At 44.2% G+C, this 24,115-nt stretch overlaps 1 protein-coding gene across 1 annotated transcript; it reads right to left on the bottom strand.

Annotated features, from left to right (window-relative positions):
- Nucleotides 1-4,820: 4,820 nt before the first annotated feature.
- Nucleotides 4,821-22,970, bottom strand: calm1a (calmodulin 1a). Its single transcript, XM_014211091.2, has 6 exons — nt 22,717-22,970; nt 16,156-16,186; nt 12,082-12,225; nt 6,890-6,996; nt 6,523-6,658; nt 4,821-5,994 (listed from the first exon to the last, which is right to left on the bottom strand). Exons 1-6 carry the CDS (start codon nt 22,717-22,719, stop codon nt 5,966-5,968), a joined length of 450 nt encoding a protein of 149 aa, XP_014066566.1. The 5' UTR covers nt 22,720-22,970; the 3' UTR covers nt 4,821-5,965.
- Between the last annotated feature and the right edge of the window lie 1,145 nt (nt 22,971-24,115).

Below are 24,115 nucleotides of genomic sequence, written 5' to 3'. Positions count from 1 at the left end.
TTCTACTCCCAAGCCATACGACTGCTAAATAGCAAAATAGTTAACCAAATAGCTACCCGGACTATCTGCATTGACCCCTGCATTGGCATTTTTTTTTATTCATCACATATGCCGCTACTCTTTACTATCTGTCACTTTATTATACATGTCTACCTCAATTACCTTTTACCCCTACACATCGACTCGCTACTGGTATCCTTTGCATATTGCAATAGTTCATGTTACTCATTGTGTATTTATTATTACTTTTATTAAGTGTTTTACTTTTCTATTATTTCTCTATTTTCTTTCGCTCTGCATTGTTGGGAAGGGCCCATAAGTAAGCATTTCACTATTAGTCCACACCTGTTGTTTTAGAAGCATGTGACGAACACATTTTATTTGATTTGAAAATAAACCCTCCTACCACAAGCACACTCATACACACTGCATATACAGTATAGAGTATAGGCCTAGTCTATATACTGTGTATATCGTCATTAGGAGAATTGGCAAGGTGACAAGCAGTAGAGAGATGGTTATTCAACCCTTCCTCCACCATGCACCATGCTCTTCCGCTCCGCTGGACACCAACACACAGAGATCTTTACATAATGATTTAGCATGGGCTGCTGCCTGCGCCTCGCCTCACATCCAGGAGAGAGGAGATAGAATAGAGAGAGAGAACAGAGAGAGCTTTAATTGTCCAGTGTGCTCCATTGGCTCGAATATGAGAGGGGTGTTAAGGGATCGCAACCTTCAATCATTTATGAATTAAATAGGCCCTCGAAGCACACTGTCACGTACGCACACACACAGAGTTCATTCAGGAGCCAATGGTATCAAGTGCCATATTTCAGCATTGTGGTGTTAGGGAGGGAGACAGTGACAGAGTCATTCACCCATAACCACCGAGGTGACACACCCAGGATCTGCATCCCAAATGGCACCTTATTCCCTTTATAGTGCGTTACTTTTCAACAGGGCTCTGGTAAACATTACTGCACTTTATAGAGATTAGGGTGCCATTTAAGTCACTGCCCAGGTCTATGGGAGGTCCGGTCAACAATAAGCTTCCCTACCTTTACCAGGCCAAAACAAGAACTAAACCCTCTCAAGCCTTTCATTTCTCTGACTGCATCGTTCACTGGGTTTGGTGCCTATTTGTTGCGTTTTTTAATTTTTTTTTAAACAAAGCACCTCTGTCATTGTGGATGACGGTTTCATCTCCTTGGCTGGGTTAATGCTGGGCAGATGCAGAGGGAGGGAGGGAGGGGGGGGGTGAAAGGATGGAGAGAAGCAGAAGGACAGCGGGAGGGAGGCAAAGAGAGAGAGGGAAGCAGATGAGGGAGGCAGTAGTCCCTGAAGTCTCTCCCAGCGCTGAAAGCCAACTCGGGCGCATCTGATTGGTGCAATCACAGTCAATCAGTCTCAGCTCCAGGTTCTGCTGTGTTCTGAGAATGCTGTCACCCAAGCACCATAGACTGGCTGGAGATAGGGGATGAGATGTGGGGGTGGGATTGAGTTGGAGGATAGAAGTGGGAGGCCTACAGGTCCCGTGAAATGGGGCAGTTCCGTGCCTAGCCCTCAGTAAATGAAATGAGACAGGTCCCCTCCTAGCCCCCAGTGAAGGAAATGGGACAGATCCCCTCCTAGCCCCCAGTGAAGGAAATGGGACAGGTCCCCTCCTAGCCCCCAGTGAAGGAAATGGGACAGGTCCCCTCCTAGCCCCCAGTGAAGGAAAGGGGAAAGGTCCCCTCCTAGCCCCCAGTGAAGGAAAGGGGACAGGTCCCCTCCTAGCCCCCAGTGAAGGAAAGGGGACAGGTCCCCTCCTAGCCCCCAGTGAAGGAAAGGGGACAGGTCCCCTCCTAGCCCCCAGTGAAGGAAAGGGACAGGTCCCCTCCTAGCCACCAGTGAAGGAAATGGGACGGGTTCCCTCCTAGCCCCCAGTGAAGGAAATGGGACGGGTCCCCTCCTAGCCCCCAGTGAAGGAAATGGTAGTGTTAGGGTTACCTTTGGGTCAAAACCTTGCACAAAAAAACTACGGAAGCATATCTGCTTGTCAGTTCTGAATTCTTTCCCTGGGTTTGGTTTGTGAGTGCTAGTGTGCCTTAAACAGGGAAGCTGAAATTATCAGTTGATACATACACACACAGCGGGCAATGTGCAGCTTGTCTGCCAGAGGCCAGGAGGCGTGGGCTGCTGGCACACCACGCTACGCTGAGCCTCTCTCTTCTTCCCACGCGCCTGTCACTGCGCTCTGTTCCCCACCACTCTACAGCACAGCTCCAGTGAACACACGCACGGCAGAGAAATGCTCATCCATGGTTGTCTACAGCTTCCCTAATTGGCCAACCGTGTGAAACCATCTTGAAGCTTTTGAAGCCTTTGCAGCTCTCAGCTGCATGTTGAGGAATGATGACTGGGGTTTAGCATATTAAAACAAGTCCCATTGCATAAGCATCACTTCTGAAAAGGAGGAAGTCAAGTCGGTCTGACTCCACAACACTAGAAGCTGAGACACACCTCCCTACATCACTTCGAGGGGTGGGGTGAGAAATCAATGGATGCTGTGGCTTTGTGAGACCTGCAGAACAGCAGATATTCTCCCGCTCTCTTTCCCTCCCGTCATCCCAGCATGCGCCTGCGGTTGCTTGGCAACCCACAGTCGCTCACTCGCTCTCTGTGAAAGCAGACGTTCGACGACCAACCGCTCAGCTTGGGAGAGAAGTCCTCATGAAACAAAACACATAACAATATTGAGTAACACGGTTCCCAAAAAAGACATGTGTTGCTATGGTGATCCCAGTCTCTCTCTCTGCTGTAAGTGGTTCCTAGAGTGTAGGCAGCAGTGGGCGGTAGAGAGGGTTGGCCGGGAAGGGAAGCATGCGCCGCTCAGGATCGTTGGGTTGGCCGGGAAGGGAAGCATGCTCCGCTCAGGATCGTTGGCTTGGCCGGGAAGCATGCTCCGCTCAGGATCGTTGGGTTGGCCGGGAAGGGAAGCATGCTCCGCCCCTGGAACGTTAGGTTGGCCGGGAAGGGAAGCATGCTCCGCCCCTGGATCGTTGGGTTGGCCGGGAAGGGAAGCATGCTCCGCCCCTGGATCGTTGGGTTGGCCGGGAAGGGAAGCATGCTCCGCCCCTGGATCGTTGGGTTGGCCGGGAAGGGAAGCATGCTCCGCCCCTGGATCGTTGGGTTGGCCGGGAAGGGAAGCATGCTCCGCTCAGGATCGTTGGGTGGGAAGGGAAGCATGCTCCGCTCAGGATCGTTGGGTGGGAAGGGAAGCATGCTCCGCTCAGGATCGTTGGGTGGGAAGGGAAGCATGCTCCGCTCAGGATCGTTGGGTTGGCTGGGAAGGGAAGCATGCTCCGCTCAGGATCGTTGGGTGGGAAGGGAAGCATGCTCCGCTTAGGATCGTTGGGTTGGCTGGGAAGGGAAGCATGCTCCGCTTAGGATCGTTGGGTTGGGTGGGAAGGGAAGCATGCTCTGCTTAGGATCGTTGGGTTGGGTGGGAAGGGAAGCATGCTCCGCTTAGGATCGTTGGGTTGGGTGGGAAGGGCAGCATGCTCCGCTTAGGATCGTTGGGTTGGGTGGGAAGGGCAGCATGCTCCGCTTAGGATCGTTGCTAGACTGAGGACAGCCATTAGTTTCAAGCTAACGTGTCACCATCTGGTATAGGATGGAGGGGGAATCACACCAATCCATTCAGCCACTGTTAACTGCCTGGATAGTGATCTCCTTCTGGTATAACACGATGAAACGTGGGCTGTATCTTTTTATCTAAAATGAGATGAGTCATCAAATCATAGGCCTGGCAATTATCCGAATGGGGTAATTAAATGTCAGTGAAGAAGAGGTAGGGTGAGGGTGTGCATTAATCCTGAGTGGTGCAGTGGTCTAAGGCACTGCATCTCAATGCTAGAGGCGTCACTACAGACCCTTGTTCGATCTCGGGCTGTATCACACCTGGCCGTGATCGGGAGTCCCATAGGGCGGCGCACAAGTCGCCCAGCGTCGTCCGGGTTAGGGGAGGGTTTGGCCGTCATCATAAAATAAGAATTTGTTCTTAACCGACTTGCCTAGTTAAATAAAAATAAATCCCTAAGAGTCTATTGAATCGAAGTAACAAAAAAAAACACATCTTCAGTTTAAGCTAGATCTGTTTTTTTGTTGCATCTCAATCCACCGCATCTGCCCACGTCGGCCTTCCGCATCTGCGGTGGAAGGCGGCCGAGCGGTCTCACTGAACTCGTCTGAAGTCAGTAACACTGATGTACCAACTTCTGTCTGTAGCATCCAAATTGTTTGGGCTACAAACTATCACCCCAGCCAGTTTTGCTCTACGACCACCACAAGTGTCATTGGGACTCATCTGAAGGTAACCCATACAAAACAAATGGAAGTAGGTTTGTCCCAACAAAAATAAGGGTTAAATAGGTGTCAAACAAAAAACATTTCCTGAGGTTTCTTAGATCTCCTAGATATAGGCCAGACACTTCAAAACCTTGAAACATTTTTGACATTTAAGAATCTGTTACTCAATGCGTTTCTATGGGCTATAGTAGTAATGGCCAAATTCAATATTTTAGCTTTACACCAAAAGGGGTCCTAAAATTCAAAATCGAATAGCTAAATGATCCCTGGTATGACAATCTTAAAACAATTCCATACAAAGCTTAAGACTTTTAGAGGTTAATAAGTTAAAGGACAGAATCTTCAAGGAGAGACATTTGGGTTATCAAACCTGTCCTAATCTAATGTAATACAAATTCACTCAGTGTCGCAACCGACAGATCTGCATGCACAACGGACACAAAGGAAAGGGTGGGAGAGTTACAAGGTTAAGTTCATGGTATTTTATTGAAAAAAAAATTATAATCAAAGACTAGCATGTACAACTTGGAATGAAGGTAAACTGAATTCAAGATGAACAGTCTAGAGAAGACTCTGGTGTTGAAGACCCTATGATGCGCTATAGGTCACTCAAAACCCACACGCAACCATGGTCAGAGTCGAGAAACAGAAGGTAGAAACATTGACGGTACATCCGCATTCCCTTGCCAAAAAACAAACACTTCCCCTAGCAGGTAAAAAGATCTCCAGCCCGCCTCCCACCCTTGAATCCTACCCAAAGTTTCACGCACAACAAGGAAACAGAACACCAAATATTCCCAACATGCCAAACATAGTTCTAAATGTATTTATTTTGTAAATGTTCATCATCTTAAAAATATTAATTTTTGTAATGAATTAAGCAAACTGCAAAGGTCCCATTAATTCCATCTCTATGTGAGTTTAGTACAGTGGAGGCTGCTGAGGCGAGGACGGCTCATAATAATGTCTGGAATGGAGTGAATGGAATGGCATCAAAGACATAGAAACCACTTGTTTGATCCATTTGATACCATTCCACCCATCCTGGTCCAGCCATTATCACAAGCCCATCCTCCCCAATTAAGGTGCACCAACCTCCGGTGGTTTAGTATGACTCCCCATCCCCATCTCTTGTGAGCTCGTCTTTCAATATAGACTGCACCAAAACCCACCAACGGTACCCACGGCACTGCTGTGGAATCAGAGTGAGCCCATTGGCCAGACTGCGGCACCAGTCTCAAGCTGCATGCATGAAGAACAGAAACAGAAAGAAATATAAGATGGCCAGCCCAAACATTACCACTAGCAACTGGAACCAATAGGCAGTTCACCAAGTGCTTTCTTTAGTTGTTGACATTTTGTTTACAGGTATCATTTATCTTATTACTGATGTCTAAACTCATCTTTGGGGACAGGACCACTAATCAGTACATGCAGATCATTTGTTTTTGCTTAATTTTTTTAACTTATTTTATGTGGACAGATTTGTCATTTTTCAACATTCAGTTATGTTTTCTATACAGAAACAGTATGATTTTTGCAAGAGGTAAGTAAAACATGTGACTGATTTTTTTTTGTCTTCTAAGGAGGCCAGGAGAAGGGTAGGAGAGCTTCATTTTGCTGTCATCATTTGTACAAATTCTGTGGACAAAAGAGCAAAGCAAAAACAAAATAGACATGAGGAGAACGAACAGAAACCAACCAACCACTGATCAAGCCAGCAATTACACTTCACAGATCCAGACATAATTAAATAAAACATACAGATCATAAAACAAATTAAACTGGTATCTGTCATCGTCATGGAGACTGTTCAGTAAGCCCAATATCCCACTACAGAGAGATGGACCAATTATATAAGAAAGAACAGGGGGCTCAGGATTGTAGAAAGGGATGAGAGAAGAGGGAGATGAGTGGTAGAGTGAAGAGGGGGATCGGGCAGTACAAAGTGATGAGAGAAGAGGTGGATTGGAGCTGTAGAGAAGGGATGCGGGGAGCAGTAGAAACAAAAGACTGACTCTACTGTACAGTAGCATGGTGAAGACGACTGAGTGGGTGAGCTGTCCTGAATCAAGGCCTCCCCATAGGGACACTGCTGAGAACTACTGTACACTCCCTCACAGCAGAACAAGATAGGGAGAGAGAAAAGTTGCATTGCTCGCTTCTTACCTTCATAGTTGACCTGTCCGTCTCCGTCGATGTCGGCTTCTCTGATCATCTCATCGACCTCCTCGTCTGTTAACTTCTCTCCCAGGTTTGTCATGACATGACGGAGCTCTGCTGCACTAATGTAACCGTTCCCATCCTGCAGGGGAGACCATGTGAGGTGTGAGTGGGTGACCTCACAGTAAACACACCTGCCTTTCACAAAGGGACTTTAACATACTAATGTCATTTATGTATGCAGTAAGAGCAACCATACAGGATAACACTGACCATATAGTGCTTGACAAACAAATAGTGGCAATGTATACATGAGGTGGAGATATATATATATATATATTAAAAAAAATATTAAAAAAAACACAATCCTTACCTTGTCGAACACCCGGAATGCCTCGCGAATCTCCTCCTCGCTGTCTGTGTCCTTCATTTTTCTGGCCATCATTGTAAGGAACTCTGGGAAGTCAATGGTTCCATTGCCTGGGAGATGGAGAGAGGAAGTGGAGAGAGAGAGAGAGGGTTTAGCTTGCTTTTTGTAGACCGTTGGAAAGGGGGAGACCAGTAGAAGTGGATAGGCAGAATTGATAGTTACTTATCTGGGATTAAAACCCCAGTTGCAATGGGCCATGTCTTGTCTAGAGTGGGCTGTGTACTGTAGACCACTACAACAGTGTAATAGGAGGGTCTCTAGGTACAGTCGAGGGGTTTTTCTGGATAAATTAAAAAGGGGCTTGCCAATGGGCGCAGTCAGCGCGGCAACATTTTCGAGAACATTTGAGAACTCCCCCATCATGGTAGTATAGAGAAATTTAGGCATGGTTAAACAAATTTCCTGCAATTCTATGCATTTTGCCATGGCAACCCATGTTATTTTGCTCAAACATAAAAATCAATACTTCTAAATTAATTGTTTTTGGAATTTTTCAAATTCTCACTGACTCTAGATTTTATTTAAGTGATTGTTACTTCTAAAAGGTTATATTATAAAAACTATAAGTCCATTATCTTTTCTACATGCTAAAAAAAAATGATTTAAAAACTGGTTTTAGCCGTTTACATTAAAAAAATAAAAATCTACCCCCCCCCTCTTAGGCCCATGTATTTAAAATGGCTGAAAAATCCCTGCAGCCCTCAGATGTTTAAGTGTGTGATCATGTGTGTGATTCCTGGGTAAGACTGTTCTCTTGAGCACACAGCTGTCCCCTCCCCTGGTGGTACATGGCTGACATACAGTTCCCCAGTGAATCAATGCACATCTGTTCTGTTCTCCACTCTGCATGTCCCCAGTGTGTGGGTGTCTGACTATTCCATTACTTATACAGGGCCGTATAATGCACAGACTGGCTGTTCCACCTTCCCCAGTGTGTGAATAAATGGACTGCTACTGTTGTGTGTGTAGGCAGGGTCTACCACAGCTGATGTGAACCATTTCCCTGGGCCGTGGGGCCTCAGAGAATGTACAGCCCAGCAGAGCAGAGCTCAGAGTGGATTATGACATGGATTTCACTAGGCCATTATTACCTAATGCGGTTATTTAACTGGCTTTGTTGCAGCCAGTCGCTCGGTCTGCCTGATCTAGATAGTGACAGACAGTCAGAGGAGACATGGTGTTCAATGAGAACACTTCCAGTCCAAGCACTAACACAAGTTAGAGTTCTTGATGCGTTTATCCACAGCCCATCACTACTCATCACCATCGGGTTATGAAGGGAGAGTAGTATAGAGGTCAACCGATTATGATTTTTCAACGCCGATACCGATTATTGAGGACCAAAAAAAGCCGATAACGATTAAATATATATTGTAATAATGACAATTACAACAATACTGAATGAACACTTATTTTAACTTAATACTTCAATAAAATCAATTTAGTCTCAAATAAATAAACATGTTCAATTTGGTTTAAATAATGCAAAAACAAAGTGTTGGAGAAGAAAGTAAAAGTGCAATATGTGCCATGTAAAAAAGCTAACGTTTAAGTTCCTTGCTCAGAACATGAGAACATATGAAAGCTGGAGGTTCCTTTTAACATGAGTCTTTAATATTCCCAGGTAAGAAGTTTTAGGTTGTAGTTATTATAGGACTATTTCTCTATACCATTTGTATTTCATATACCTTTGCCTATTGGATGTTCTAATAAGTACTTTAGTATTGCCAGCCTAATCTCAGGAGTTGATAGGCTTGAAGTCATAAACAGAAGAGCTGCTGGCAAACGCAGGAAAGTGCTGTCTGAATGAATGCTTACGAGCCTGCTGCTGCCTACCACCGCTCAGTCAGACTGCTCTATCAAATCAGAGACTTTATTATAATAAACACACAGAAACACGAGCCTTAGGCATTAATATAGTCAAATCCGGAAACGATCATTTCGGAAACAAAACATTTATTCTTTCAGTGAAATACGGAACCGATCCGTATTTTATCTAACGGGTGGCATCCATAAGTCTAAATATTGCTGTTACATTGCACAACCTTCAATGTTATGTCATAATTATGTAAAATTCTGGCAAATTAGTTCGCAACGAGCCAGGCGGCCCAACTGTTGCATATACCCTGACTCTGCGTGCAATGAACGCAAGAGAAGTGACACAATTTCCCTAGTTAATATTGCCTGCTAACATGAATTTCTTTTAACTAAATATGCAGGTTTAAAAATATATACTTCTGTGTATTGATTTTAAGAAAGGCATTGATGTTTATGGTTCGGTACATTCGTGCAACGATTGTGCTTTTTTCACAAATGCGCTTTTGTTAAATCATCCCCCGTTTGGCGAAGTTGGCTGTCTTTGATAGGAAGAAATGGTCTTCACACAGTTCGCAACGAGCCAGGCGGCCCAAACTGCTGCATATACCCTGACTCTGTTGCACAGAACGTAAGAGAAGTGACAATTTCCCTAGTTAAAAGAAATTCATGTTAGCAGGCAATATTAACTAAATATGCAGGTTTAAAAATATATACTTGTGTATTGATTTTAAGAACAGCGTTGATGTTTATGGTTAGGTACACATTGGTGCAACGACAGTGCTTTTTTCACGAATGCGCTTGTTAAATCACCTGTTTGGCGAAGTAGGCTGTGATTCAATGATAAATGAACAGGCACTGCATCGATTATATGCAACAAGCTAGATAAACTAGTAATATCAACCATGTGTAGTTAACTAGTGATTGTTAAGATTGATTGTTTTTTTTATAAGATAAGTTTAATGCTAGCTAGCACCTTACCGTGGCTCCTTGCTGCACTCGCATAACAGGTAGTCAGCCTGCCACGCAGTTTCCTCGTGGAGTGCAATGTTATCGGCCATAATCAGTGTCCAAAAAAGCCAATTACCGATTGTTATGAAAACTTGAAATTGCCCCTAATTAATCGGCTATTCGTTTTAATTGGTCAACCTCTAGTATAGAGAGCAATAGCGTCTTTTTGTAGGCACCAACTCCACCATGGTTCGTTGGATAAAACCTATGGGAAAGTTTAGCTTTTGTAGGGTTTTTGGATAAACTGCAAAAATATGGTCTGTGTTAATCACAGGCTTAACTTCTTATGGCTGGGTGGCAGTATTGAGTAGCTTGGATGAAGAAGGTGCCCAGATTAAACTGCCTGCTACTCAAGCCCAGAAGCAAAGATATGCATATTATTAGTAGATTTGGATAGAAAACACTGAAGTTTCTAAAACTGTTTGATGTCTGTGAGTATAACAGAACTCATATGGCAGGCAAAAACCTGAGAAAAAAAATCCAACCAGGAAGTGGGAAATCTGAGGTTTGTCGTTTTTCAAGTCTTGGCCTATCCAATATACAGTGTCTGTGGGGTCATATTGCACTTCCTAAGGCTTCCACTAATGTCAACAGTCTTTAGAACCTTGTTTGAGGCTTCTACTGTAAAGTGGAGGGGAATAAGAGCTGATTGTATCAGGTGTCTGCCAGATGGGCATGAGCTTCAGCCATACGCGCACCCGTGAGAGGTAGCTGAGTTCCATTGCATTTCTAAAGACAAAGGAATTCTCCGGTTGAAATCTTATTGAAGATATATGATAAAAACATCCTAAAGATTGATTCTATACATTGTTTGACATGTTTCTACAAACTGTAATGGATTTTTTTCAGTTTTCGTCTGGCCTGCGCGTCATGAATTTGGATTTGTGAACCGAAGGCGCGAACAAAAAGGAGGTATTTGGACATAAAGGATGGACTTTATCGAACAAAACAAGCATTTATTGTGGAACTGGGATTCCTGGGAGTGCATTCTGATGAAGATCAAAGGTAAGTGAATATTTATAATGCTATTTCTGATTTCTGTTGACTCCAACATGGCGGATATATTTTTGGCTTGTTTTTGTGTCTGAGCGCCGTACTCAGATTATTGCATGGTGTGCTTTTTCGGTAAAGCTTTTTTGAAATCTGACACAGCGGTTGCATTAAGGAGAAGTGTATCTAAAGTTCCATGCATAACACTTGTATTTTCGTCAACATTTATGATGAGTATTCCTGTAAATTGATGTGGCTCTGCAAAATCACCGGAGGTTTTGGAGGCAAAACATTACTGAACATAACGCGCCAATGTAAACTGAGATTTTTGGATATAAATATGAACTTTATCGAACAAAACATACATGTATTGTGTAACGTGAAGTCCTATGAGTGCCATCTGATGAAGATCAAAGGTCAGTGATTCATTTTCTCAATTTCTGCTTTTTGTGACTCCTCTCTTTGGATGAAAATGGCTGTGTTTTTCCTGTGACTAGGTGCTGACCTAACAATCGTTTGGTGTGCTTTCGCTGTAAAGCATTTTCGAAATCGGAGACTGTGGTTGGATTAACGAGAAGTTTATCTTTAAAATGGTGTAAAATACTTGTATGGTTTAGGAATTTTAATTATGAGATTTCTGTTGTTTGAATTTGGCGCTCTGCACTTTCACTGGCTGTTGTCATATCGATCCCGTTAACGGGATTTCAGCCGTAAGAAGTTAAGAGAGCTTATAAAATTTGATCAATGAGAATTTATCAGCTAACGTAACTTTGTGAATTTTGAAAGATTTATGTAATAAAAAGCACATAAGGCCTCATAATTATAAAAAGGTCATGTTAACTGACTGATATTATCTTATAGAACAAAACGTATAAGATCTCCTAAGCATGTGTTAACCTCAGACCTTATTTTCAGCGTTTATCCCAAAACCCTATTCTTTCACCATAGGAATGGCTGAACGAACCAGAGGTTAGGTTTTTTTAAGGACTACATGCTGGTTAACCCTATAGTGACTGAACCGACACACACACACAGCCCAAGGAAATGGAGTAGTACTTCTGCCACTCCTTACTTACATTCCCAGCTTTTACAGAAATCCCAGTTGGAGGATTCCACCACCTAGGATTTCTGGAAAACCTGGGAACTTAACAACCCTAGTTGGACACGCTCCAGGGTGAAGTTTCCCATAGGTACAGAGTTCGGATCAGCTTCCCCTCCCCCAATCCTAACCATTACAGGTGAAAATGATAAATTGAACCAAGATCAGCATCTGGGGCAACTTCACCCTACACTGTTGGACCCCAGCAGGCAGAACTCACCATCAGCATCGACCTCGTTGATCATGTCCTGCAACTCAGCCTCTGTGGGGTTCTGTCCCAGCGACCTCATCACAGTGCCCAGCTCTTTGGTTGTGATGGTGCCGTCGCCGTCCTTATCGAACAAGGAGAATGCCTCCTTGAACTCTGCAGAAAAGAAGATAGCCCATTTGTGCATCCAAAATAAATACAAGGAAAAATATCACATCTGAGCTACAGTAAAAACTTGAGACAATTAGTCACCGACCCGTAGTAGCACTCATGTCTGTAGCCATGAAGTGCTTTGAAAGGCTGGTCATTGCTCACATTAACATCATTATCCCAGAAACCCTAGACCCACTCCAATTTGTATACCACCCCAACAGATCCACAGATGATGCAATCTCGATTGCACTCCACACTGCCCTTTCCCACCTGGACAAAAGGAACACCTACAGTGAGGGGAAAAAGTCTTTGATCCACTGCTGATTTTGTACATTTGCCCACTGACAAAGAAATTATCAATCTATAATTTTAATAGTAGGTTTATTTGAACAGTGAGAGACAGAATAAGAACAAAAAAATCCAGAAAAACGCAAGCAAAAAGAGCACTCTAAGCAGATGGTCCAGGTGAAAGCCTTTAATTTAGTCATGCGCGTGGCTGTGAGCGCGAGCTCCATTCCCTTTCTAATGAAAACAGTATTGTCCGGTTGAAACATTATTTAATATTTATGATAAAAACACCCTAAGGATTGATTAGAAACATTGTTTGACATGTTTCTACAAACTCAAATGGAACTTTGACTTTTCGTCAAGACTTTGTGCCCGCGCTTTGTGCATTTGGATTACTGGACTAATCGCTCAAACAAAAAGGAGGTATTTGGACATAAAGATGAACTTTATTGAACATTTGTCTAACATGTAGACCTGGGAGTGCCATCAGATGAAAATCAAAGGTAAGTGATTAATTGTAATGCCATTTCTGACTTGTGACACCTCTCCTTGGTTGGAAAATGGCTGTATGGTTTTCTGTGGCTAGGCGCTGACCTAACATAATCGCATGGTGTGCTTTCACCGTAAAGCCTTTTTGAAATTGGACACAGCGGCTGGATTAACAACAAGTGTATCTTTAATTGTATGTATAACACTTGTATCTTATATCAATGTTTATGATGAGCATTTCTGTAATTTGATGTGGCTCTCTGCATTGTCACCGGATGTTGTTTGAGACAACGCATTTCTGAACACGCCAACTTCAAATTACGTTTTTGGACAAAGATTAACTATCGAACAAAACAAACATTCATTGTCTAACATGGAGTCCTGGGAGTGCCACCAGATGAAGATCAAAGGTTAGTGATTCATTTTAATGCCATTTCTGACTTTTGTGACACCTCTCCTTCTTTGGAAAATGGCTGTATGTTTTTTTTGTGACTAGGCGCTGACCTAACAATTGCATGGTGTGCTTTTACCGTAAAGGCTTTTTGAAATCGGACACTGGTTGGATTAACGAGAAGTTTCTCTTTAAAATTGTGTATAATACTTGTATGTTTGAGGAATTTTAATTATGAGATTTGTTGTTTGAATTTGGCGCCCTGCAATTTCACTGGCTGTAGGCCAGGTGTTCCGTTAGCGGAACCCCCTTCCCAGAAAGGTTAATAATTTGTTACTTTACACTTATTTTTCTTAAAACTGCATTGTTGGTTAAGGGCTTGTAAGTAAGCATACCTGTTGTATTTGGCGCATGTGACTAATACATTTTGACTTTTATCTTACCTATACTCTTTGAAAAAAAGTGTTCTTTGGGGTTGTACAGTGCATTCGGAAAGTATTCAGACCCCTTCACTTTTTGTTAGGTTACAGCCTTATTCTAAAATGGATTAAATAGTTTTGTTACGTCGATCTACACACAAAACCCCATAATGACAAAGCAAAAATCAAGATTTTAGACATTTCTGCAAATTTGACAAACTGAGCTCTTCAGTAAGGCCATTCTAATGCCAATGTTTTTTCTATGGACATTGCATGGCTGTGAAATCAATTGTCTACACCTGTCAGCAACGGGTGTGGCTGAAATAGCCAAACCCAGTAATTTGAAGGAGTGTCCACATTCTAGACGATTCTGTGCTTTCAACTTTGTGGCAATAGTATGGGGAAGGCCCTTTCCCATTTCAGCATGACAATGCCCCCATGCACAAAGCGAGGTCCATACAGAGATGGTTTGTCAAGCTCAGTGTGAAAGAACTTGACTGGCCTGCACAGGGCCTTGACCTCAACCCCATCAAACACCTTTGGGATGAATTGGAACGCCGACTGCGAGCCAGGCCTTGTGGATGAATGGAAGCAAGTCCCCAACATCTACTGGAAAGCCTTCCTAGAAGAGTGGAGGCTGTCATAGCAGCAAGGGGGGGGGGACCAACTCCATATCAATGCCTACGATATTGGAATGAGATTTTTGATGAGCAGGTGTCCACATACTTTCGGTCATGTAGTGTAGCTTACAAATAAGCACATTATTTTTACATTTATTAAAAAAAGGTAAGAAAAGTTTGATTTCATTCAAATATATGAAGCTAAAGTCACATGATAAGCTATAGCTAGATAACTAAAGTTATTTGAATTTGAGCACCGTACGTAAGCTAGCCATCTAGCCAGACAGGAAAAAGCTAGGCTACTTTTATTAGCCACTTTACAAGCTAGCTAGCTAGCTAGCTAGCTAACATTTACAAATAAACATTATGGAATATGCCAAATAGAGCTACAGACCTAGCCTGACATACGCAATTAGCTAAATGTTACTTTATTTCAGTATGGAGTCAAATGACGGGACTATATTTCATGAAGCCATTTGAAGACTGCTGCTGACCCTTGTTGAATGCAGGTGATAGGCTGTGGGCTGACTGAGAAGAGGTATGCATCTAAATTATTTATAATAAGTCTTGGTGATTCAATAGCCTAGTTAATCATGACATGACTTAACACACCATGTTTTGCTCTTTTGCTGCTGCTGACAACTGCATATAAATTGTTCTTCTAATCTACATCAGAAAAATTATGTCTGCATAGCATTTTGTCAATTTTGGTAGATTAATTCATGTTTTTGCTACTTTTTTCTTCTTCCCAGGAACCCGCCAGGCAACAACCAATACATATTGTGCTGTTCCATAAAGGAGTCAGCTGGAGTTGGTACCAAGACTGAGGTGGGCAATCGTTCAAACAAAGAGATGCCTCCCTGGCTACCAGTGCATATTTCCAAAGTATGTTTGCATATAAATGACAAAATCTCAAAGTTATGCTGGTCTTTTGTCCATTATTTAATTGTTTATTATATTCTTAGCTAAAATTATTACTATTTAAGTAGTAGCCATAATTCATACATGTCACCATACAGGGTTCTGTATTCCAATTTTGGTTCAGTCAAGAAGAACCCGTCGGGTTCCGATCAAAGAACCCTATAAAAGGGTTCTATGTATATACACTTTTAGGGGTTCCATAGATGAAAGCAACAGAACCCTTTTTGGTTCTATAAGGAACAATTTTTTCTAAGAGCGTAGGCTACTTAATCAAGTTAAGGTTTCAACCAGTAACAATCACACCTAAGCTTGACCTCCTGGGCTATGGAATGACTTGAAAGGATTACATTTGTTAATTGTAAAGGTGAGCGGATAAAGGTCTGGTCAACAACAGGTATGTCTGCTAGGTCTGTCTGCCATTGGTGAGGAATCTGCCCATTATTAGGGCCGTATAAAATCTGCGTTGCGGTGAACAAGGCTGGAATCACGAAATCCAGACATTAAAACGCAATTCAACAATGTATTCAACTTGGTATGTAATTGACTAAATGTATTGAACTTACTACAAAATAATTACCATAAGACATGAACAAAATGCATAAGTGATTTGTATATTCCTTCAACTTTTTGAAGAGGCAACAGCACAGGAATGTCCCTCTGTGTGCACGCGTTGGTCTACCACTTTGTGTAGCCGTTAGTGATGATGCTAATGTCATGTTTTCATCAGTGGTCAGGAGCTAGCAGACATGCCTCACTCACATTAAATATTCATACACTGCTCAAATGTGTGTGCTGAACTGCTTACCGGCAATCTGTTCCTCTGTTAGTTGGTCGGCCTGAGGACAGAAAGAGGGAGAGGGGGGAAAAAAGATCAATGCCATTGTATTTTGGCTAACAACTCTGAACACAAGCAGCACTAAAGAAAACTGCCCAATTTCTTCCTTTTTCCATCCCAGCCCACACCCGAGCAGCAGATATTAGCCAGTGATCACTGAGCAACAGATCAGATATTATGTAGCCAAGGTAACGATCCAGCTAAGGCAGAGCAGAGAATACAGTAACCCGATGGAGACCTGATACAGTAACCATGTCTGTCTGTGCTGTTAAGTTACAGTGCACAACAATGGCACAGAGGAGAGGCCAGGCCAATCATTGCACACCAGTTTAACATGCATGTTGATTGGTTCCTCTGCCACTCTGCTCATCCCTAGAAAACGACATATGGCAATTTTTGCGGGTCAAGGAGGTTCATGGACAATACTTTATGCCGATAATAAATATAATACAATTTTTACGATAACTTTTTCCAGAGAACCATTTATGCAATAACAAATCAATTATACAACCATACAATGCATTTGACTTTATTTTTAACAACTACATAACGTAATCTATTTAAAAATGGTCAATCTCTTGATAAACTGGGTAAATCAAGATGGTCAGGTGACTTCGTATTCAATAGGAGTGTATGCATGCATTGAGTTATTGAGCGTGTTTTGGCTGATTCCAGTGGTCTTTGGGGCTACACATGACAAACAATCTGTTTCCCTTTCATTTGGGCCCATGTTAGGCCTCCTGAACATTATACCCTGATAAAGACAGTGTCGGTCGAAACGTTGGTTATTAAATTAGTGCTTCTGAGCTCCAAGTGTGCGTCTCTCCTTTTCTTTTTCAAGTGTTCTACTCCGCTAGCCAGCACGTCGCCTAAACAGGTGTGCGTTTGTTTCGCCTCCAGATAGGCCTACTTGCAGGAGTTTCACGAGAGAACAGTGCGCTCGCGCTATAATGGGGAAATCGTCTGTGCCGATATTATCGGTTGTTCTCTACGAGTCACCACACAGTGGATCTCATACTTACATTTCAGCAACACAACTAATCTGCTGACGAGATATGAATACAATGATCACGTCGGGATGAAACCTCACCTCCCTCTACGGAGGTACATCGGACACATTTCCCACTTTAATTTAATATATGCCTACAGTAAACACACACACACACACAAAATGCATGAGGACAGTAAAGACACTGGTAGTCACATTTAGAGAACACTTCACACCCAACCAGCCATGTTCCCCACAAAATCTGCACTCACTCTACACGTCTACAAAAGAGAACTGTCCAAAATTAGAGCCTGTCCTACTATCTTCGTTCCCACCACCACTCATACAGTAACCGGAGCACATCACAGCAGCTACCCCATCAGACCACTCATACAGTAACCGGAGCACATCACAGCAGCTACCCCATCAGACCACTCATACAGTAACCGGAGCACACCACAGCAGCTACCCCATCAGATCACTCATACAGTAACCGGAGCACACCACAGCAGCTATCCCATCAGACCACTCATACAGTAACCGGAGCACACCACAGCAGCTACCCCATCAGATCACTCATACAGTAACCGGAGCACACCACAGCAGCTACCCCATCAGACCACTCATACAGTAACCAGAGCACACCACAGCAGCTACCCCATCAGACCACTCATACAGTAACCGGAGCACACCACAGCAGCTACCCCATCAGACCACTCATACAGTAACCGGAGCACACCACAGCAGCTACCCCATCAGACCACTCATACAGTAACCAGAGCACACCACAGCAGCTACCCCATCAGACCACTCATACAGTAACCGGAGCACACCACAGCAGCTACCCCATCAGATCACTCATACAGTAACCGGAGCACACCACAGCAGCTACCCCATCAGACCACTCATACAGTAACCGGAGCACACCACAGCAGCTACCCCATCAGACCACTCATACAGTAACCGGAGCACACCACAGCAGCTACCCCATCAGATCACTCATACAGTAACCGGAGCACACCACAGCAGCTACCCCATCAGATCACTCATACAGTAACCGGAGCACACCACAGCAGCTACCCCATCAGACCACTCATACAGTAACCGGAGCACACCACAGCAGCTACCCCATCAGATCACTCATACAGTAACCGGAGCACACCACAGCAGCTACCCCATCAGACCACTCATACAGTAACCGGAGCACACCACAGCAGCTACCCCATCAGATCACTCATACAGTAACCGGAGCACACCACAGCAGCTACCCCATCAGACCACTCATACAGTAACCGGAGCACACCACAGCAGCTACCCCATCAGATCACTCATACAGTAACCGGAGCACACCACAGCAGCTACCCCATCAGACCACTCATACAGTAACCGGAGCACACCACAGCAGCTACCCCATCAGATCACTCATACAGTAACCGGAGCACACCACAGCAGCTACCCCGTCAGACCACTCATACAGTAACCGGAGCACACCACAGCAGCTACCCCATCAGATCACTCATACAGTATTCAACCAATTTCAGCTTCCCCATCACTCATAGAGAAGGCATAGCAGAGCGTTGGGACCTGAAACTCGTCCAAATGCAGGTCGGTCAGGTCGGCCACCAGCCTCTTTGCCTTAGGCTGGTCCTGCCAGGTATCTGCTATCCTCGTTTCTGGCTTGCCGTCCAGAAGTAGATTACCCTTCTTGGGCTTCCCATTGGACCCCCCGGCCTTGGAGGGGACGACATCCATGGCCTCTCGCACCATCACCAGCCCCTCGGCCAGGCACTCCGCACGCTTGGTGTTCACGTTGCCCTGGCGCCTGACGCCCCCCAGCTCGGTCTTGGTGATCTGCAAGCCATTCTTCATGTCCTGTACGTCTTTGACCACGCTATCGATGCGACTATTGGTAGAGTCCACCAGCATCTGGAGGAAGGACTTGTAGTTCCTCTCCTGCTGCTCACTCAACTCTTTATAGAAGAACTGCTGCTGGTCCAGAAGCTCATATACCATGGACAGAGACACCAGGTCATCGTTCTGATAGCAGGGTGCCTTCTTGGGCAACATGGTTGTCCTCAGGCTCCTCAGCCTGCCTGTCTGGATGACTGGAGCTGTGCTGGTCAGGTCTCTGGCTGCTAGCTGTGGGGAGCTGTGTCAAGTCTATGGGAGTGGGGGCTCAGCTGGCTGAACAAAGCACCAGACAGAGAGGACTAGACTGATAAAGAAGCAGGGTTTACCTGACCTGAAGCACTGTGGCAGTGATGTGACTGACTGGCTACCTCCCCCTGTACTGTAGCGGCAACCTAACATTGGGGCTGCTGCCTGTATTGGATATCTTTGGGAATCCTAACTTCCACATGGGACGTTGCAACAGAAGCTCTGGGGTTAATGTATCGCGTTTTGCTTTTTGCCACCCCGCCGACCGCAATCCGTCTGCGCAGTGGTACAGTTACAAAAACCAACGAGGGGGTCTGAAGGATAATTTCCGTGATTAGGGCCTGGTCACACGATGCTTAGGGTCCCCTGCCAGGCTAGTTGGACAGAGCCAGAGCATCCAGGGTCAGAGAGGCTAGATGCTTAGGCTGCCTGCCCCACAAGATGAACCCATCCGCCGCATCCCCCCTTTACTGTTGAAGAACATCCTAGTGGAAACACTGTACCTCACTGTGATACATTGGCTTTCATTTAGGGCTAGGCTATACAATGGCTTTGTTTTTCTATGAACCATCCTTAGGCCCTTAGCCTAAGCCTCTCTCTCTGAACCTGTAGGCCTTCACCCATCTTTACTTTTGGCATTATCAGTTTGTCTTTGCTTGCATGTTTGTTTCTCAGGTGTTACCTACAGCTCTCTTTCCCAGTCCTGTACTTTTTTCCTTGTCCATGGCTCTCTCTCCCCCTCTCCCTCTGTTGGGTTCCTTGAGCAGTGGCAGCAGCAGCATTCTCTAGCAGTGTGCCCAGAAGGGAGGTCCTCCTCCTGCTCCTCACCCTACTGGATCCTCAGGGCCAGCCCACTGTAACCCCAGCATGAAGCACTGCTGAACCCCAGCCAGGACCTCCCTCTCTCTGGCAGGGAACGAGACCAACACACACCAACACACATGGCTGCCAGAAATCTGGCCTGGATTTGCAAGAAATGCACAACCTCAGTATGAGAGAGCACCGCTTGCTGCCATAGCTGCAGCTATCCTATCCTGGCCCAGAGACCCAAAAACACCATAGCTGCTACAGCGTGGCATTGCCACTTTCACATCAAATTGACAAGTGGTCCCTGAGGGCCATATGGTGGTAGTGTAGTGACACAGAGGATTGGGAGTGAGGGCTTCCTGTCACTGCTATGTCCCATTTGGGTGCATCTGTGTCTGCCCACATGACTGGAGCTCCACTTTTAGTTAAGTTTATTAGAACAGGGACAATGTACAACATCTCAGAAATGAGAAGTGATGCGTTGCACCAGACTCCAACATAGGGCTACAGCAGAGGGATGGAGTTAATCAGACACTACCCCTACATATGAGCATGTAACATCATGTGCAGTGATATTGTGCCTAGTCATCGTCTATAGACTCATATAGCCTCCACCCAACCTTGCTCATAAATCTCTTGCAGCAATATTCAGCACATCGACATCAATTGGTTATGCTGCTTATTGTTGAATTTGTAACCTAGTTACAGAATGGTAGGCCTAGATAGAAAAGCAACCCCCCCCCCCGCGCCAAGGCTGTCAGGCACCCTGCATTTATAATAGCATAAAGGTTGTGGCCATTCCGTGCCAGTAAAGCGAGAATAACAAGAGTCCAGTCAGACAGTGCAATGGCCTTTTCTACATGGAGTCACCACACTAACTACGATAGAGCAGATCAGCTCAATACACTGGGGCTGTCTTCTAGCACGTTCATTTCCTTGTTAGGGCACACAGCAGGATCCTGTGGCGTAACCAATACATTTGAAAATGTGATTTGATTTAGAGCGGGGCAGGGTCAATGTCCCCACAACTACAGCAGAGAGCAGAGGACCCACCCACCTGCTGAGGCATTACTACAGACGAGAGCAGGGGAGTGGAGTCGACACAACCTTTTAGTGCACGCCTTCACAGCACAGCAACACACATCTAAAAAGATTCCTTCAAACATTCGAGCGAGGGCCGAAACAGTGGACACACTGATTCAGAGACTACAATCCATAGTTTTGTAATCCCCACATTGGCGGAGACATTACTTCCATGCTTCTGGAGAAACAATGTGTGCATTGAGCACAATAACATAATTTACTTTGAGATTCATGTTTTAACGCTGTTCTCCCGCTGCTATACAACCCAATCCCTCCCATGGAGACAGTCGATAGAAAAAGTATCTTGGAGGTTGAACCTCCTGTGACAATGGTAATTACTAACTGAAAAACAACATGATATGATCTACATTGTTCCATATCTGTGTATAAAAAGTGGCATAAATCAAACATGCCACAGTCATGTCAGAGATAGGGCAGCTGCCCTTATTCCAAGAGAACCATATCCCTTTCGACCTGACAAATAGTATACAAGAATGTCACAGAGATTACATTTTCGATCAAATTGAAGCCATGTGTTTAGAAATCCTATAACAGGTCTATCAATTATTTGTAATTACCATAGAAAAAAAAAAAAAGTGACAGACAGCATGAACCAAACTCCGTTAATATTGCAAAGATGTAGACTTTAATTCCATAGATTTGGTTTCTCCCTAATGTCTCCCGAGGCAGAAAGATAAATGAAACGATGCATTCTACATCATACCACAGTAACAGAACCTGAAAAAGACTGATCATAGTAAAAATGATACACGATCTGGTGAACTGCTGGTTCATAGTGGCCTAATACAAATGCAACATCTTGTCAAATTCCTAGAATATTGTATATAATTCTGAATTACAGTGATTTTATGGGGGCGGGTGTACTGTAGGTACAGCGGTAGATCGTATGCACTGCTCCATCGAACCGCATCAACAGATGCAGTTCGCTGCATTGAGAGGTCCGCTTGTGCATGTGGAAAATATATAAATCTCAATGGTTTTTCAGCTTTATTTTGATCAAAATTGTATAGCCCGCATTCTATATTATACATGTATTATGTTACAGAATCTTAACACTTTCCATTACCGGCTCAGTACACGGGTTTTGTTAAACATTAAAACCGTAAAATGTTACTGTTTCACGGACGCATGGAGTCAGGTCTGGCTCGCTGACATGATGAAGTAATTGCCTCGATCATCAGACAAAAATATACTTTGAGTTATCACCATTCGTCTTAAATATCGGTCCATCAAAAACACAATCAGCAATGCATATGAATTGTAGGAAGGATCCTATAATCAATAATGTAACACCCAAAAATCTGACAAGCTAGCGTCGACGCACGATCACTCCGACCGTCACTCAACGGTTCACGCGAATCTTCCTCTGCAGGAAAAGCATGCATTCATGCAACGAGGAAACCTTACCATAGCTTGCTTAAATTATATTTCACTAAAAATAATATTTCCAACGCCGCACATGATATAATACTCACCATGTCCGTCGGCGCTGAATGTGTTAGTTTTCTAAAACTAGACTACGAGATTGACCAGTTCCCGGGACCTCTACTGATGGGTTGAAGGTGTGTATCTCTCGCGATCTCTGTCTATATAGCTTGGTGTATTCCTCCGCCGCTGAAAACCCTCCTCACTCACTTCCGCATTTTCCCACTGCAGGACAGGCAGCATGTATCCCTCCCTCCCTTCCTTCTCAGAAAACTTGCCTGACAGAGATGTTATTTATTTGTATTTTTTTTTTAAACCTTTATTTAACTACGCAAGTCAGTTAAGAACACATTCGTATTAACAATGACGGCCTACCAGAAGGCTTCCTGTGGGGAAGGGGGGTGGGATTAAAAATAAAAAATCTATTAAATAAAAATATAGGACAAAACACACATCACGACAAAAGAAACGACACAACACTACAAAAAGAGAGACCTAAGACAACCACATAGCATGGCAGCAACACATGACAACACAGCATGAAAGCAACACAATATGACAGCAACATGGCAGCAACACAAAACAGGGTACAAACATTTTTGGGCACAGACAACAGCACAAAGGGAACAAAGGTAGAAACAACAATACATCACACAAAGCAGCCACAACTGTCAGTAAGAGTGTCCATGATTGAGTCTTTGAATGAAGAGATTGAGATAGAACTGTCCAGTTTGAGTGTTTGTTGCATCTCGTTCCAGTCGCTAGCTGCAGTGAACTGAAAAGACGAGCGACCCAGGGATGTGTGTGCTTTGGGGACCTTTAACAGAATGTGACTGGCAGAACGGGTGTTGTATGTGGAGGATGAGGGCTGCAGTAGATATCTCAGATAGGGGGGAGTGAGGCTTATGTGGGTTTTATTAATGCGCATCAATCAGTGGGTCTTGCGATGGGTATACAGAGATGACCAGTTTACAGAAGAGTATAGAGTGTCGTGATGTGTCCTATTAGGAGCATTGGTGGCAAATCTGATGGCCGAATGGTAAAGAACATCTAGCCGCTCGAGAGCACCCTTACCTGCCGATCTATAAATTACTTCTCCGTAATCTAGCATGGGTAAAATGGCAATCTGAATCAGGGTTAGTTCGGCAGCAGGGGGGAAAGAGGAGTGATTACGATAGAGGAAACCAAGTCTAGATTTTACTTTAGCCTGCAGATTTGATATGTGCTGAGAGAAGGACAGTGTACAGTGCAGTGGCACAAAAACCTAAAGCCACACACATAGAACAACACAGACCAGTGACAATTTGCCTGTGGTGGCAGGAAGCCTAGCGGTAAGAGCATTGGGCCAGTAACCAAAGGGTCACTAGTTTGAATCCCAGAGCCGACAATGTGAACAATCTGCCAAGGCACTTAACCCTAATTGCTCCAGGGTAGCTGTTGATATACTCT

This window comes from Salmo salar, chromosome ssa09 (genome assembly GCF_905237065.1).
Source record: "Salmo salar chromosome ssa09, Ssal_v3.1, whole genome shotgun sequence".
NCBI classification, from domain to species: domain Eukaryota; kingdom Metazoa; phylum Chordata; class Actinopteri; order Salmoniformes; family Salmonidae; genus Salmo; species Salmo salar.
This window is presented reverse-complemented; position numbering and strand designations above follow the sequence as displayed.